The sequence below is a fragment of the Myotis lucifugus genome, unplaced genomic scaffold (genome assembly GCF_000147115.1).
Source record: "Myotis lucifugus unplaced genomic scaffold, Myoluc2.0 scaffold_724, whole genome shotgun sequence".
Classification (NCBI taxonomy): Eukaryota; Metazoa; Chordata; class Mammalia; order Chiroptera; family Vespertilionidae; genus Myotis; species Myotis lucifugus.
This window is the reverse complement of record NW_005871772.1, coordinates 216210-229221: the sequence shown is the minus strand read 5'-3', so window position 1 is coordinate 229221 and position 13012 is coordinate 216210. Positions and strand designations below refer to the sequence as shown.

The 13012-nt window shown below is 55.6% G+C and overlaps 1 protein-coding gene across 1 annotated transcript in view; it reads right to left on the bottom strand.

Annotated features, from left to right (window-relative positions):
- The window catches only part of DISC1 (disrupted in schizophrenia 1), a 48266-nt gene extending 41879 nt beyond the window's left edge, over positions 1-6387 (bottom strand). The window contains 4 exon segments of the mRNA XM_023746702.1: positions 3353-3422; positions 5335-5427; positions 6029-6270; positions 6273-6387. Coding sequence (XP_023602470.1) covers positions 3353-3422; positions 5335-5427; positions 6029-6270; positions 6273-6387 — 520 coding nt within the window.
- Between the last annotated feature and the right edge of the window lie 6625 nt (positions 6388-13012).

Genomic DNA, 13012 nt, shown 5'->3' with positions numbered 1-13012 from the left:
ACTTATTTCCCCGGGAGACAAGCGGGCGCGCTGTAAAGGTCTTTTGTGGAAAGCTGTCCCTTCCGCTACATCACTGTCGTCAGCCTTTGATAAAGGTCATTCCGCCCAGCACGCTGCCGTGACTGGAAGTAGCCCCTCGTGTCTACTGTGGGATGTCACAGCGTCCCTCTGCCGGGGGCTCTCCGGTCCCTGTCGCCTGTCACAGGCGTTAGGCGAGGCGCTCGGGGTATTCCAGCTGCTGCTAGGAGACCTGGGACCCATCTGATTCTATCACCCTGTCACCCCCGTACGCTTTTGTTTTTTATTGATTTTACTGACTTCAGAGAGGAAGGGAGAGGGAGAGAGAGAGAGAAACATCCATGATGAGGGAGAATCGTGGATCTGCTGCCTCCCGCACACCCCCTACTGGGGATCGAGTCCACAACCCGGCGGGCATGTGCTCAGCGGTTGAGCGTTGACCTAGGAACCAGGAGGTCCCTCCCCGTTTGATTCCCGGTCAGGGCACATGCCGGGGTTACAGGCTCCATCCCCAATGTGGGGTGTGCAGGAGGCAGCCAATCCATGATTCTCTCTCATCATGGATGTTTCTAGCTCTCTCTCCCTCCCCCTTCCTCTCTAAAATTAATACCAAAAATAGATAGATAGATAGATAGATAGATAGATAGATAGATAGATAGATACACACACACATATATTTTGTTGATTTTCCACAGAGAGGAAGGGAAAGGGATAGAGAGTTAGAAACATCGATGAGAGAGAAACATCGATCAGCTGCCTCCTGCACACCCCCCACTGGGGACGCGCCCGCAACCAAGGCACATGCCCTTGACCGGAATCGAACCTGGGACCCTTCAGTCCGCAGGCCAGCTCCATCCACGGAGCCAGACAGGTCAGGGCTATTTTTTTTTTAAAGACTCCTGGTCCCGACCCCCCGCCACCAGCACCAGGGGAAAGCGAGCAATTCCTCCTGTGACTTCTACCCACGACCCACGACCCACGAGACGCCCTTGGGTTCTGCAGGGTGTCTGCCTCCTTCCAACTCAAGACCTTGGTCCCCCTCAAACATCTATAGACAGCCAGGGTCTCTGTTTCCAACTCTCACAGGACACAGTCCCATTTTCCCAGATAACTTTTTTTCAGAAAGTGGGTCAGGCGTCGCCTGCGGAAGGCAGGGCCTCCGGAGTGGCTGATGCATGGGCAGGGGCAGTGGCGTGAGCGCGCGCAGGGCCGAGGGCAGGGAGCCACGCACGGAAGGACCCTTACACCCGGGACAGCAGCCACGGGAGGGCCCCCCGGCTGTAACTCTCTGTCGTGCAGTGTGTTGCTGTAGAAGCTGATGTCCGTGTTCTTATCAGAGAAGATTGCGAGATTTAATTAAGTGGCGGAACAATTATAAAAAGCAAATTAGCTGCCAGCGAGGCATGCCGAGCGCGAGGGGTCCCGGGGCGGCGGTGACACCGTGTCATTGCCGCGACGCAGAGGACACGGGCGCCATGCTCTTGAATGGCAGCTTTAGACGGACGGATTGAAGCGTTGGCTGGGAACTGACCCTTCACCCCCTCTGCCCACAAGGGCACAGGTCACAGAGCAGCAGACACACACAGAAACATGACCCGGACACACCCGGCCGGCGTGGCTCAGTGGTGAGCATCGACCTATGAACCAGGAGGTCACGGTTCGATTCCTGGTCAGGGCATGACTGGGCTGTGGGTGCGATCCCCAGTGCGGGGTGTGCAGGAGGCAGCTGATCGATGGTTGATGTTTCTCTCTCTCTCCCTCTCCCTTCCTCTCTCTGAAATCAATAAAACTTTTTTTTTTTTTTTTAAGAAAAATGACCCGGACAGAGAATCAACCTCTCCAATCTCTTCCTCTTTGCTGTTGTCCTTAGCACCCCACTTATGCCTCTTTCTTTTTTCTCCTTTTCCATTTTTTTCCATCTACTCTCAAAATCAGGATAGCCAATTCCTTCAGAGGCCACGCAGAGTTCCAGTTCCATTTTCTCAATGTCACCCAATGTCGTGCAACCGAGAATGAGGCGGAGAACAAGAGACTCAGGGTCATGAAATCCAGACCACAGGGAAGAAAACCAGTGTGCCCTCGGGAGAGGGGACACGGCCGGCCGAGCTGTCGGTGCTTTGGTGTGATGTGCACGCTTTCATCTATACGCTGCACCTCACTCCCAGCACTTTTTGCAGCTTGAAAGGAGTCGGGCTGCATGCAAACGAGCTTCTTCTTGGCAAATAGGAAATAAGGAGCCATGTCCCTCGGGCTCATTTCCTGCCTGCGGACTGCAGGCAGAGAGGTGACTCAGGGGCTGCCACCCTTCCCATGGTCTTGTCTTTTCTTTTCCTTTTTTAACATATTTTTATTGATTTCAGAGAGGAAGGGAGAGGGGGAGACAGAGAGAAACATCAATGATGAGAAAGAGTCATGGATCGGCTGCCTCCTGCACGCCCTACACTGGAGATCGAGCCCCCAACCCGGGCCTGTGCCCTGACTGAGACTCGAACCCTGACCTCCTGGTTCATAGGTTGATGCTCAACCCCTGAGCCACGCCGGCCGGGCCACCTTCCTAATTTGTGTGTTTCTGGCTTCTGACCAAGTCCACCTTCTAGTCTCGTGTTAACACTTCTCCTTCCTCGCGTGGGCCCTGGCGGGCATCTTCATGGAACTCGAATAGATTTGACCCCTGTAGCTCGGCTGGCCCCTTTCAAACTCAACCCTTTTGCCATGTGGTCCCAGAGAGTATGAAGCCAAAGAGCTCAGCCCGGCCAGTGTGGCTCAGTGGTTGAGCACAGACCTATGAACATGGAGGTCACAGCTCAATTCCCCGTCAGGGCACAGGCCCGGGTTGCGGGCTTGATCCTCACACTGGGTGGTATGCAAGAGGCAGCCAATCCACGATTCTCTCTCATCACTGATGTATCTCTCCCTCTCCCTCTCCCTCCCTTAAATCAATAAAAATAAAAAATAAAAAATAAAAATAACTAGTCGGTTGTCACCGAGCCGAATGTCTAGAGCAGCGGTTCTCAACCTGTGGGTCGCGACCCCTTTGGCGGTCGAACGACCCTTTCACAGGGGTCACCTAAGACCATCCTGCATATCAGATATTTACATGACGATTCATAACAGTAGCAACATTACAGTTATGAAGTAGCAACGAAAATAATGTTATGGTTGGGGTCACAACATGAGGAACTGTATTTAAAGGGCCAGAAGGTTGAGAACCACTAGTCTAGAGGGAGTGAAGGCCCAGTTCATCTGGGGGTGGAAGGCAGATCTGGGCAGGAAGGGAGTGAGAGATGGAGCATTCTGGAACAGAAGAAACAGCCGATAAACAAGTCAAACTCACCCTTATCGTAATCATCCTCCTCAACGGCTTTCTCCAGGAGTTTCTGAAGCTTCAGCCTTAAGGCGTTCACCTATGTTGTTTTCGGGGAGAGAAAAGGAAAACGAGATTACAACGGCAGCTTATCTTCCTAACGCTGCGAACATTCAGAAGCTATTGCACAACTGAACGTCTTTATTCGCCGGGAAGAAAGGGACCACGCATGTACATTTTTCCAGCGCCAGATGAATTCCTTTCTGACACACACACAAAAAAGGTACATCAACAAAAAGTGTCATGTGAGCATAAACTCCACAGAGTTAAAAGGTCATTTTAAACAAAAACATCCCACGGTAGCCTCGGCTACATGAAACATGTATCATGAAAAGGACACAAATGTCCTGACCTGACCTAACGGTCTCCGTTCTAAAAAAATCAGATTAAAATTAGGAAGGTCGCCCTGGCCGGTTCGATTCCGGTCAAGGGCATGTACATTGATTGTGGACACTTACCCAGTAGCGGGTGTGCAGGAGGCAGCTGATCGATGTTTCTCTCTCATCGATGTTTCTAACTCTCTATCCCTCTCCCTTCCTCTCTGTAAAAAATCAATAAAATATTTTTTTTAAAAAAAACTTAGGAAGGTGGCCTGGCCTGCCGGTGTGGGTCAGGGGTTGAGCATCGACCTATAAACCAGAGGTCAGGGTTTGATTCCCGGTCAGGACACATGCCCGGGTTGCAGGCTGGATCCCCAGTAGGAGGCGTGCAGGAGGCAGCCGATCAGTGATTCTCTACCATCATTGATGTCTCTCTCTCTCTCTCTCCCTCTCTCTTCCTCTCTGAAATCAATAAAAATATATTTTTAAAAATCATCACTGGAGGTGGCGAGTGCTGTAACAGGGACATGTCCAAAGTGCTTTGGGAACAAAATGGAAGCGGGGGGACGCGTTGGGTGCAGAGGGGGCAGGAAATGTCACACGGGGAGGTGGCTTCGGAGCCCCCAGAAAGGATACACAGGAGCCGGGCAGGTGGGAAGGTGCAGGAAGGAAATTCCAGGCAGAGGGAAAACTGTGAGCAAAGGTCTGAGGCGCAGCCGCCGGGGTCTGCGGACAGGAAGCAGGGCCAGATGGCCCAGCAGGAGGAAGGCACCCCCGGGCGGGCTGGGGGGGAGGAAAGGCCGCGATGATCAGGATAAGGAACTTGGATGCCGTCCCCGGGAGCAAGGAGCCCCAAAGGTTCTGAACCAAAGACTGACCCTCTCCCACCACCGCCCAGGAACACCGCTCTGCTGGCCATGCGGTGGGTGAACTGGAGGAAGGTAATATGTCAGAATCTCTTGCAAGCCTGGTTGCTGTGCCTCAGGGGTTGCATGTCAATCCATGAACCAGGAGGTCACGGTTCAATTCCCAGTCAGGGCACATGCCCGGGTTGTGGGCTCCATCCCCAGTGTGGGGCGTGCAGGAGGCAGCCGATTAATGATTCTCCCTGATCATTGATGTTTCTGTCTCTCTCTCCCTTCCTCTCGTAAATCAATTAAAAAATAAAAATAAATAAAAAGAACAAGGAAGTTGAGGGGTTTAACGGGAAATGCCCTCTGGCAAGCAGACCCCACAGTAGGAGGGTGGCGCCCCACACGGGCATCACCACTCTGTAACTCTCAGCCCCCACACGGCCGGCTCCGGCCCCTGCTCCCGGGCCAGCCCCTCTCGCTGGCTGGTTCCTGCTTCCTAGCCGAGCTGGGCTGCACTAACCATGCATCACCTGGGCCTGGATCGGCAGGGGAGCCCTCGGCCCAACAGAGGGCAAATCTGAGCTCCTCCGTGACAGAGAAGCTGAAAGGAGAACAGATCTGTGTTCGGAGGGAAAAGGAGAAGCAGGAGACGGGCGTGCAGCAGCGTCTCCTGCAGCTTCGGGGGGAAGTCGGTCACCCCCAGAACTGCCCGCTTCCTGCCCTCTGCCCGGAGGTCATCAGAGCCGGTGACCCGTGGCCCGGGCCTGGGGACACCCACCTCCAGCCGTCGGCGGTGGCTGAGCAGACACCCCTGCAGCAGGGGCTCGCACTTCCGGAGCAGCGGGTCCCAGCGGCTAGCAGCCCCCTCGCACTTTGGGGGATCCGGGGAGCAGGAGGAAGCGGCGTCTGTGTCCAGTACAGAGAGCGGCTCACCCTGCAGCCGGGGCTGCCCGCCCGGGTCCAGGCGGAGTCCGCGGGCCCTGAGCTGCCTTGAGACCAAAGCGGGGAGAGAGATGTCCATGTCCAGGGTCCTGGCGGGGCCCATCCGGGCTGGGCAGGCTCTGGCCCCAGTGTCCTCGGCCTCCCTGGCCGGCGGGAAGCCCTCTGCTTTTCCGCGTTCCCCGGCCAAACCGAACGGAGAACCCGAAGAAGCTGAAACCGGAAGGTTAAAGGCTTGTTGGGGGGCCCGCGGGGGGCTGAGGGGCCCCCTCCCGAGGCTGCAGCTGGGGGCCCCCTCGCCTCCTCGGGGGGCCGGGGCGGGCCTTCTGTCCGGGGTGCCCCCTCCGCTCCTTTCCCCGGCAGGTGGGCGTTCCCGGGGGAGGGACCTGGGGGCCCTCAAGGACCTGTCCAATGGGGTGGGCGCTGCCCTCCGACACCCCAGCGTCCCCAGGGCCGCACCCCCTGGGCAGCCTGGCGGGCAATCCGGTGCCAGCTCCGAACTGAATGCCAGAGAAGCCTGGGGCCCCTCTCACCGGGGTCTGGACTGGGCCTCGGGGGCCCCCAGGGGCGAGAGTCGGGGCTGCTGCGCTCCTGGAAAGTGGGCTCCCAACCTCGGGGCCTCGCCACGGGCCTCCAGGGTCAAGGCCACGCTGTCTGGCCCTGGACTCCGACAGACAGGGCTCCTCACCGCACGCTCTGCCCTGGGCCCGGGACGAGGCGCCCCCGGCAGCGGAGAGCAACCTGATCAGGGGCCCGGCCTCGCTTCTCATGTAGCCGGTTTCCGTGCCAGCCGCCGTCTCCGAAAAGATGCTGCAGGTGGCCAGCAATCCTGGCTGCCTGGGAAGAGAGGAAACAGCACGTGAAACCGCAGATCTCGCCCGGCCTTGAGCATTGACCTACGAACCAAGAGGTCAGGGTTCGATTCCCTGCCAGGGCACATGCCCGGGTTGTGGGCTCCATCCCCAGTGGGGGGTGTGCAGGAGGCAGCCGATCCATGATTCTCTCTCTCCCTCTCCCTTCCTCTCTGAAATCAATACAAATATACTTAAAAAGAAATAAATCAACCTCAGATCCCGCAGGCTCCGTGGGAACTGGGCTGGAGGACACCCCTCGATTTGGAGGTCAGCTCTGGGTGCATCTGAGATGCGGGCTCGGGACTCAGGGGTCACCCCCGGACTAAGATTCTGATGATCCGGGAAGGTGACCACACTTCCGTCCGGCAGAGCAGCTGGCCCTGCTGCGGGCGAGGCCGACACGCCAGCTGGCAGGCGGAGCCTCCACCTCGGCAGCTCCCCGGGCCCGCCAGCACCCGGCCTGCTGGTCTTTTAGGCGCATCAGCACTTTCCTGCCGGAGTCGGCCCAGAAAGCAGGTGCCTTGCAACGGCCCGCCAGCGAATCCTCCAAACGCGGTCCAATCGCTGACTCCAGCAACTCAGGGAACAGCAGGGAAGTTTTCATTGTCTGAGCGACCCGCGTCCCCGCGGTGCCGGCGGACCCTGGACAGCGGCTGCGACACGGCGTGCGCTCCTCGGCTCATCTCACCCTGGATGGCAGAGGCCCTGCTGGCCGTGCTCCCCAAACCAGGGCTGTGCTCCCCGCCCGGCGAGGCAACAGGAATAGAAACAATAGAGCCGAAACCGGCTTGGCTCAGTGGATAGAGCGTCGGCCTGCGGACTGAAAGGTCCCAGGTTCGATTCCGGTCAGGGGCCTGTACCTGGGTTGCGGGCACATCCCCAGTGGGAGATGTGCAAGAGGCAGCTGATCGATGTTTCTCTCTCATCGATGTTTCTGACTCTCTATCTCTCTCCCTTCCTCTCTGTAAAAAATCAATAAAATATATTTTTTTTTAAAAAAGAAAAGAAACAATAGAAACGGCTGACGCCTCACAGAAGCAGGAGAGCAGACGCGGGCACCTCATTGCCTGGCTCACAGGGCACAGCCAGGGCGCTCCAAACGGAAGTTTACATTAAAAACATGTGCGTACTCACACACACACACACACACACACGCCCTCGCACACATGCACACACAATGTGTGGCCTGTGCTTTGCAGCAGGAAGGGGCAGGGGCTCTGGACACAGAAGGCCTGCGTTTCACACATGGCTCTGCTGCGTGGAGGGCACGCTGGTGGGGGGCCCCTCTCTCCGCCTGCGTTGTCGTCTGTGGAGGGGGACCCACCACATGGCCCTGCGGGCGGCCCGGCGACAGGATGCCTGTCACTGCGCTGCCCACGCCCGGCACAGTCACCGTTCACGCTGTTTGTTTTCCACGCAGGAGTTAAGACGAGAGCCTCATCCTGAACAAAGGCCCCGGGACATGGCCCAGGGTTCAAGGCCAAGGGGAGCCAGCGCAGCCTCAGCTGAGACTCGACGCAGTTTCTGTTCTGAGGAGGCTCCCGGGGCCAACAGGGATCTACACACACACACACACACACACACACACACCACATGTGCACACATACAAATACCACACACACATGCATGCATGCATACATATGCACATGTATTTGCACACATATATACCACACATGTGTGCAGCACTCTTATGTACACATATATACATATGCACACGTGCATGTATATGCACCACATGTGTGTGTGTCGCACGTGCGTGTGCATGTGCTTGTGCATACATGCGTGTCACACATCACACATGTACACATATGCACGTGCACGCGTGCATGCCACGTGTATATACAAACACTGCACGCATGTGTGCATATACCACACACTCCACACATATACACGCACCACGCACATGTATGTGTGTCGTGCATACACACAACATACACACAGTGTCCAGCGCCATGTCACATGACCCACAACCCATGCCCCTGTTGACCAATCCCTGACCAACTCTCCGCCCGATGCCTGCTCCCTCTCCTTGCCCGGCCTGGGGCCCCTTCCTCCAGGGAGGAGTCTGGCAGCAGATGCCCACGCCACGCAAAAGGGATCGCTCCGAGACCCCTGCCAGCCCCCTCCACGGCGCGATTCCTGCTCACACATGACGGCCTTTCTCTTTCCATGGAAAGAGCGACGCAAAAATCTGACCGCCATCTGAGCGCCCCCAGGAGGTGCAGGAGGCAGCCGAGAGCTGCTGGCCACGGCGGGTGTCGCTCATGAATGTTTTAGCTGCTGCCTCATAAAATATGGATGAGCCAGAAGGAGCCCTCTCCGGAGCTGTTCTTTCAAAACAACCCAGCAACTGACGCGTCTGCCCTCATTTTCACAGCAGAGACCAGACCCTCGGTTTCCGCAGCCCGGGGGCCGGGGGGGTCCCCGAGACTCTAGGGCCTAGAGAGGCTGTGCTCTGAGCCCCTGTCCATAGCGCCTTCTCTCAGCACATCCCCCAGCTCATAGCTGCTGACATGCTGACATCAAATGTGTCCACAACTGGAGCCCCCTGCCCTGCCAGCAGACTGAAGACCCCCTCCCCCAGCCGCTCACCCCCCTTCCTGGGCCAAGGAGGGTGGACGGAAACACCGTTCTTCCCGTCCCCTCCCTCCCCTCTGAGCCCGGGCTGGCCAGCCCTCACTGCTAGCAACCGTTATCAGGTGAGACCAAGCCAAGGTGTTACATGTCAGCTCTCACCATCTCCTTCCATCCTGCCTTCCTGAGCTGACACCGAAGTCACCCTAGTGCGTGGGGTGTTCGCAGATACGCCCCGAGTTACTGTGCAGATGACTAACCTCACCCAACACGTAGGAGGTTGACCAGCTCGATATTCAGGGGCGGGGTCTGGTCACACAGAGGAGGGCTGGGTCTTGATTCTGTCCATCCCGTCTGGGCGATCCTGAGCAAATTACAACGCCTGTCCGTGCCTCGGTTTGCTCATCTATACAATGGGCACAGGCCCCACCCCTTGAAGGACAGGACACAGCAGAAACCCTGGCATGAATTTTCAAAGGCCCATCGCAGCTTGTGACAAGTGGCAACAGCGTCTCAATACGTTTTTGTTTCTCTTCCGAGTTCTTCGGGCACCTGAAGTCATCGCTGTGTTCTGAGAACTTTGGGGAATTTTCCTGGACAGTCTTTAAAAGGAGAAGGAGCTGGCCCTCGCTGGTGTGGCTCAGTGGTTGAGCGTCGGCCCGTGGACTGAAGGGTCCTGGCTTCCATTCCGGTCAAGGGCACCTGCCCAGGTTGCGGGCTCGATCCCCAGTGGGGGGCGTGCAGGAGGCAGCCGATCAGTGCGACTCTCTCATCATTGATGTTTCTATCTCTCTCCTCCTCCCTTCCTCTCTACCTAAAAGTCAATAAAAACATATTTTTAAAAAATTTTTTAAGAATGTGTCAGGGGAGGACTAAAGGCCAGTATGAGTTACACCTTTCTTTCTTTTTTTTAATATATTTTATTGATTTTTTTACAGACAGGAAGGGAGAGGGATAGAGAGCCAGAAACACCAATGAGAGAGAAACATCGATCAGCTGCCCCACTGGGGATGTGCCCGCAACCAAGGTACATGCCCTTGACTGGAATCAAACCCGGGACCCTTGAGTCCGAAGGCCGACGCTCTATCCACTGAGCCAAACCTGTTAGGGCGAGTTACACCTTTCTATAAATACACTAAGGTCAGCAAAAAGGTGTGCTTCGAACAAACAAAAAAACCTGGCCAGAGCATCAGGCCACAGGCCCACCGGTTGGTTAGGGCAACCTGGCAGCAGGTAACAGAGAAGGCGAGGCAGGATTACAGAGCTCAGATGTTCAGCCCTCGCCTCCACGAGAGAAAGTGATCTTCGGGTCGGGAAGGGCAGTGGTAGCATCACCGAGGAGAAATCGAAGCCAGAGCGAGGCAGCAAGATAGAATGAGGACACCTGGCGACCTCGACTACGTCCGTGTCCCCAAACGAGGTCAGATCAAGTGTGGCCCGGGACTCAAGGACCTCGGGGACGTGATCACAAACATACGCCCCGTGGGCTCTGAGCAACAGGGTCCCACCGAAGCCGGAGAATGGCAAGCGCTCTGGGTTAAGAAGGGAAAAGTAGTCACCAGATGTATATCCCCGGTGCCAGGCTAAATGAATGCTTATCCCACCATGTGATAAGCAAGGGTAGGAATGTCCACATCGGGCCAACTCTGGGGCAAGAGAATGGAATAAAGGCCACCGAAGTGGACAGAGCTGAGAAGTTGGGGAGAGCCCGGCCGGTGTGGCTCAGTGGTTGAGTATCGACCTATGAACCAGGAGGTCACGGTTCGATTCCCAGCCAGGGCACATGCCCGGGTTGCAGGCTCGATCCCCAGTGGGTGGCGTGCAGAAGGCAGCGATCGATGATTCTCTCTCATCATTGATGTTTCTATCTCTCTCTCCCTCTCCCTTCCTCTCTGAAATAAATAAAAAAATTTTTTTTAAAAAAAGACGTGACTATGCCGTTCCTAGAACTCGGTGAGGATGGCCAAGGCCCCTCCCAACACCAACAGCCTCGGGATCTGGGCAGCCTTCCCAGCCTGACCAATGGAGCTGCTGATTCTTGAAAGAGAAGGAGTTTTACATTAACACGTTGGCCTATGGTCAGTGTGAAGGGCAAACGGGATTTACGGAAGCAGAAAGCACGTGGATCCTAACTCCGGGAGGAAGCGCTCAGACCAGGGAAGTTCAAACGGCGATCGCTCTGCCATTTACCACAACGGCGGGTCCTCGGAGCAGGATAACTTAAGTCCCTGCGGCTTGTCAGGGACAGGGGGGACAGGGAAAGGTCGCAGAAGCCCTGGTTCTGCCATCTCAAGAGAGGCACACTCCCAAGGGGTCAGGCTGCACAGCTCCAGGGCGCAAATTCACAATTTCTTCCCACGCCCCCCTGGCGACCTATGGGGGGCCCCAGGTTTCCCAGAGCCAGAATGAGACCTCCGTGCGCCTTGAAGTGCATGGTGACAATCTCACCGACTGCTCTCCTCCTCCTCTTAGGGGGCCCGAGGCCCCACTGGCTCCGCAAGCGCTTCCTTCCGGATATGAGCCGTGCCAGGCCACCACGGCGGGGGAGCCAGCTGGTCTACCCACGTTGGGGGCACTGCTTCTAGCGGCATGTTTTTTTTTTTGAAGGATTTGCCTGGAAATGCATAAACAATTAAACACAAGTCCCAGGAAGCCCAGAGGGTCAGGGCACAGCCGCTTTGAGTTTAGAACTACTGCATCTCTGAGAAATGCCCGGTAACCTCACCCCCACCCCCTTCTCCGGAGCTACTTTCCATCACCCCTGGGAGCCCATGAGGACTGAGCCAGGATGAAAGCCTTCTCCCTCCCCTGAGAGCATTTTACTTCACCCTTCAAGCTGGCGGTGCCACGGGCGTGTTGCCGTCTGAAGATTCTGTAGGGAAAAGGTGGGCATAGAAGGTGACCAGGTGCCTGCTCTGTGTCTGTTATAGTATATACTGCTACTTGTAAAAAAAAAAAAATTTTTTTTAATTTTTTAAAAAGTAACATTTCTATGTAAAGCTGAAGAAAATAATGAGATTAGATATTTGCTAAGCGCCTGCTGACACCGACTGTCATATTTTATTTATGCAGCAACGAAAAGTTCACGGAGCCCTTTCATTAGATTCGCTCCAGAATTTGCCATCTTCCTCTCAGAACTCCATCTGTCTCGCCTCATTAGCCCCGTCCTTCAATCTTTTCCCTGGAGAGATTAATCCAGCACTTTTTGGTTTTTTGTTTTTTTCCCCTCTTGGAGCCAAACGCTACATGATTCAAGATAGCAGACATCCTACAAGATATAAGGACAATTCGTAATGTCTTTTGCTTTAATGTGATGGAAAAGGCTTGGAGGTTGCAGAGAGCAATACACTCAACCCGAGTGGCCAGTGTTATTTGGGCACTAAAAAAATAAGAATTATGCCCAGCCGGCGTGGCTCAGCGGTTGAGCGTTGACCTATGAACCAGGAGGTCTCGGTTCGATTCCCGGTCAGGGCACAGGCCCGGGTTGTGGGCTCGATCCCCAGTGTGGGGTGTGCAGGAGGCAGCCGGTCCATGATTCTCTCTCATCATGGATGTTTCTATCTCTCTAACTCTCCCTTCCTCTCTGAAATCAATAAAAATATATATTTTTAAAAAAATACTCCACTGTTCCTACTTTAATTAAATCTAATTACTAGTAGTATTCCCACATCACTCCGGTAAAAATGGCAAACACGGCGATTTAGAGCTTACTGTCTCTCAGGCGCTGGGCTAGGTGCTGGCCATCCACCGACACATGTAAACCCCATAACGACCCTAGGAAGTAGGAACAAATGGGGAAACTGAGGCTCGCCTCAGTCCAGGATTGAGCTGCAGACAGACTGGCCCCAACCCCCACCCTTAGCAGCCTGGTGTTGTCCAAATCGCATGGGTACCACCGACCACTCATTCTGCAAAGCGCTTCCTCCCACAAGGGCTCTGAGACAGGAGGCAGGTGGTCCGTGTCCTCTTGTCCCCCGAGGACCCGGGGCTCGGGATGGGACCTCCAGGGATGTGTCTAACGTCACCGGGCCAAGACACGGGCAGCGCCCCCTCCGCTCCACACCGGAATTCGGGGCGCAGTCTCCCGCT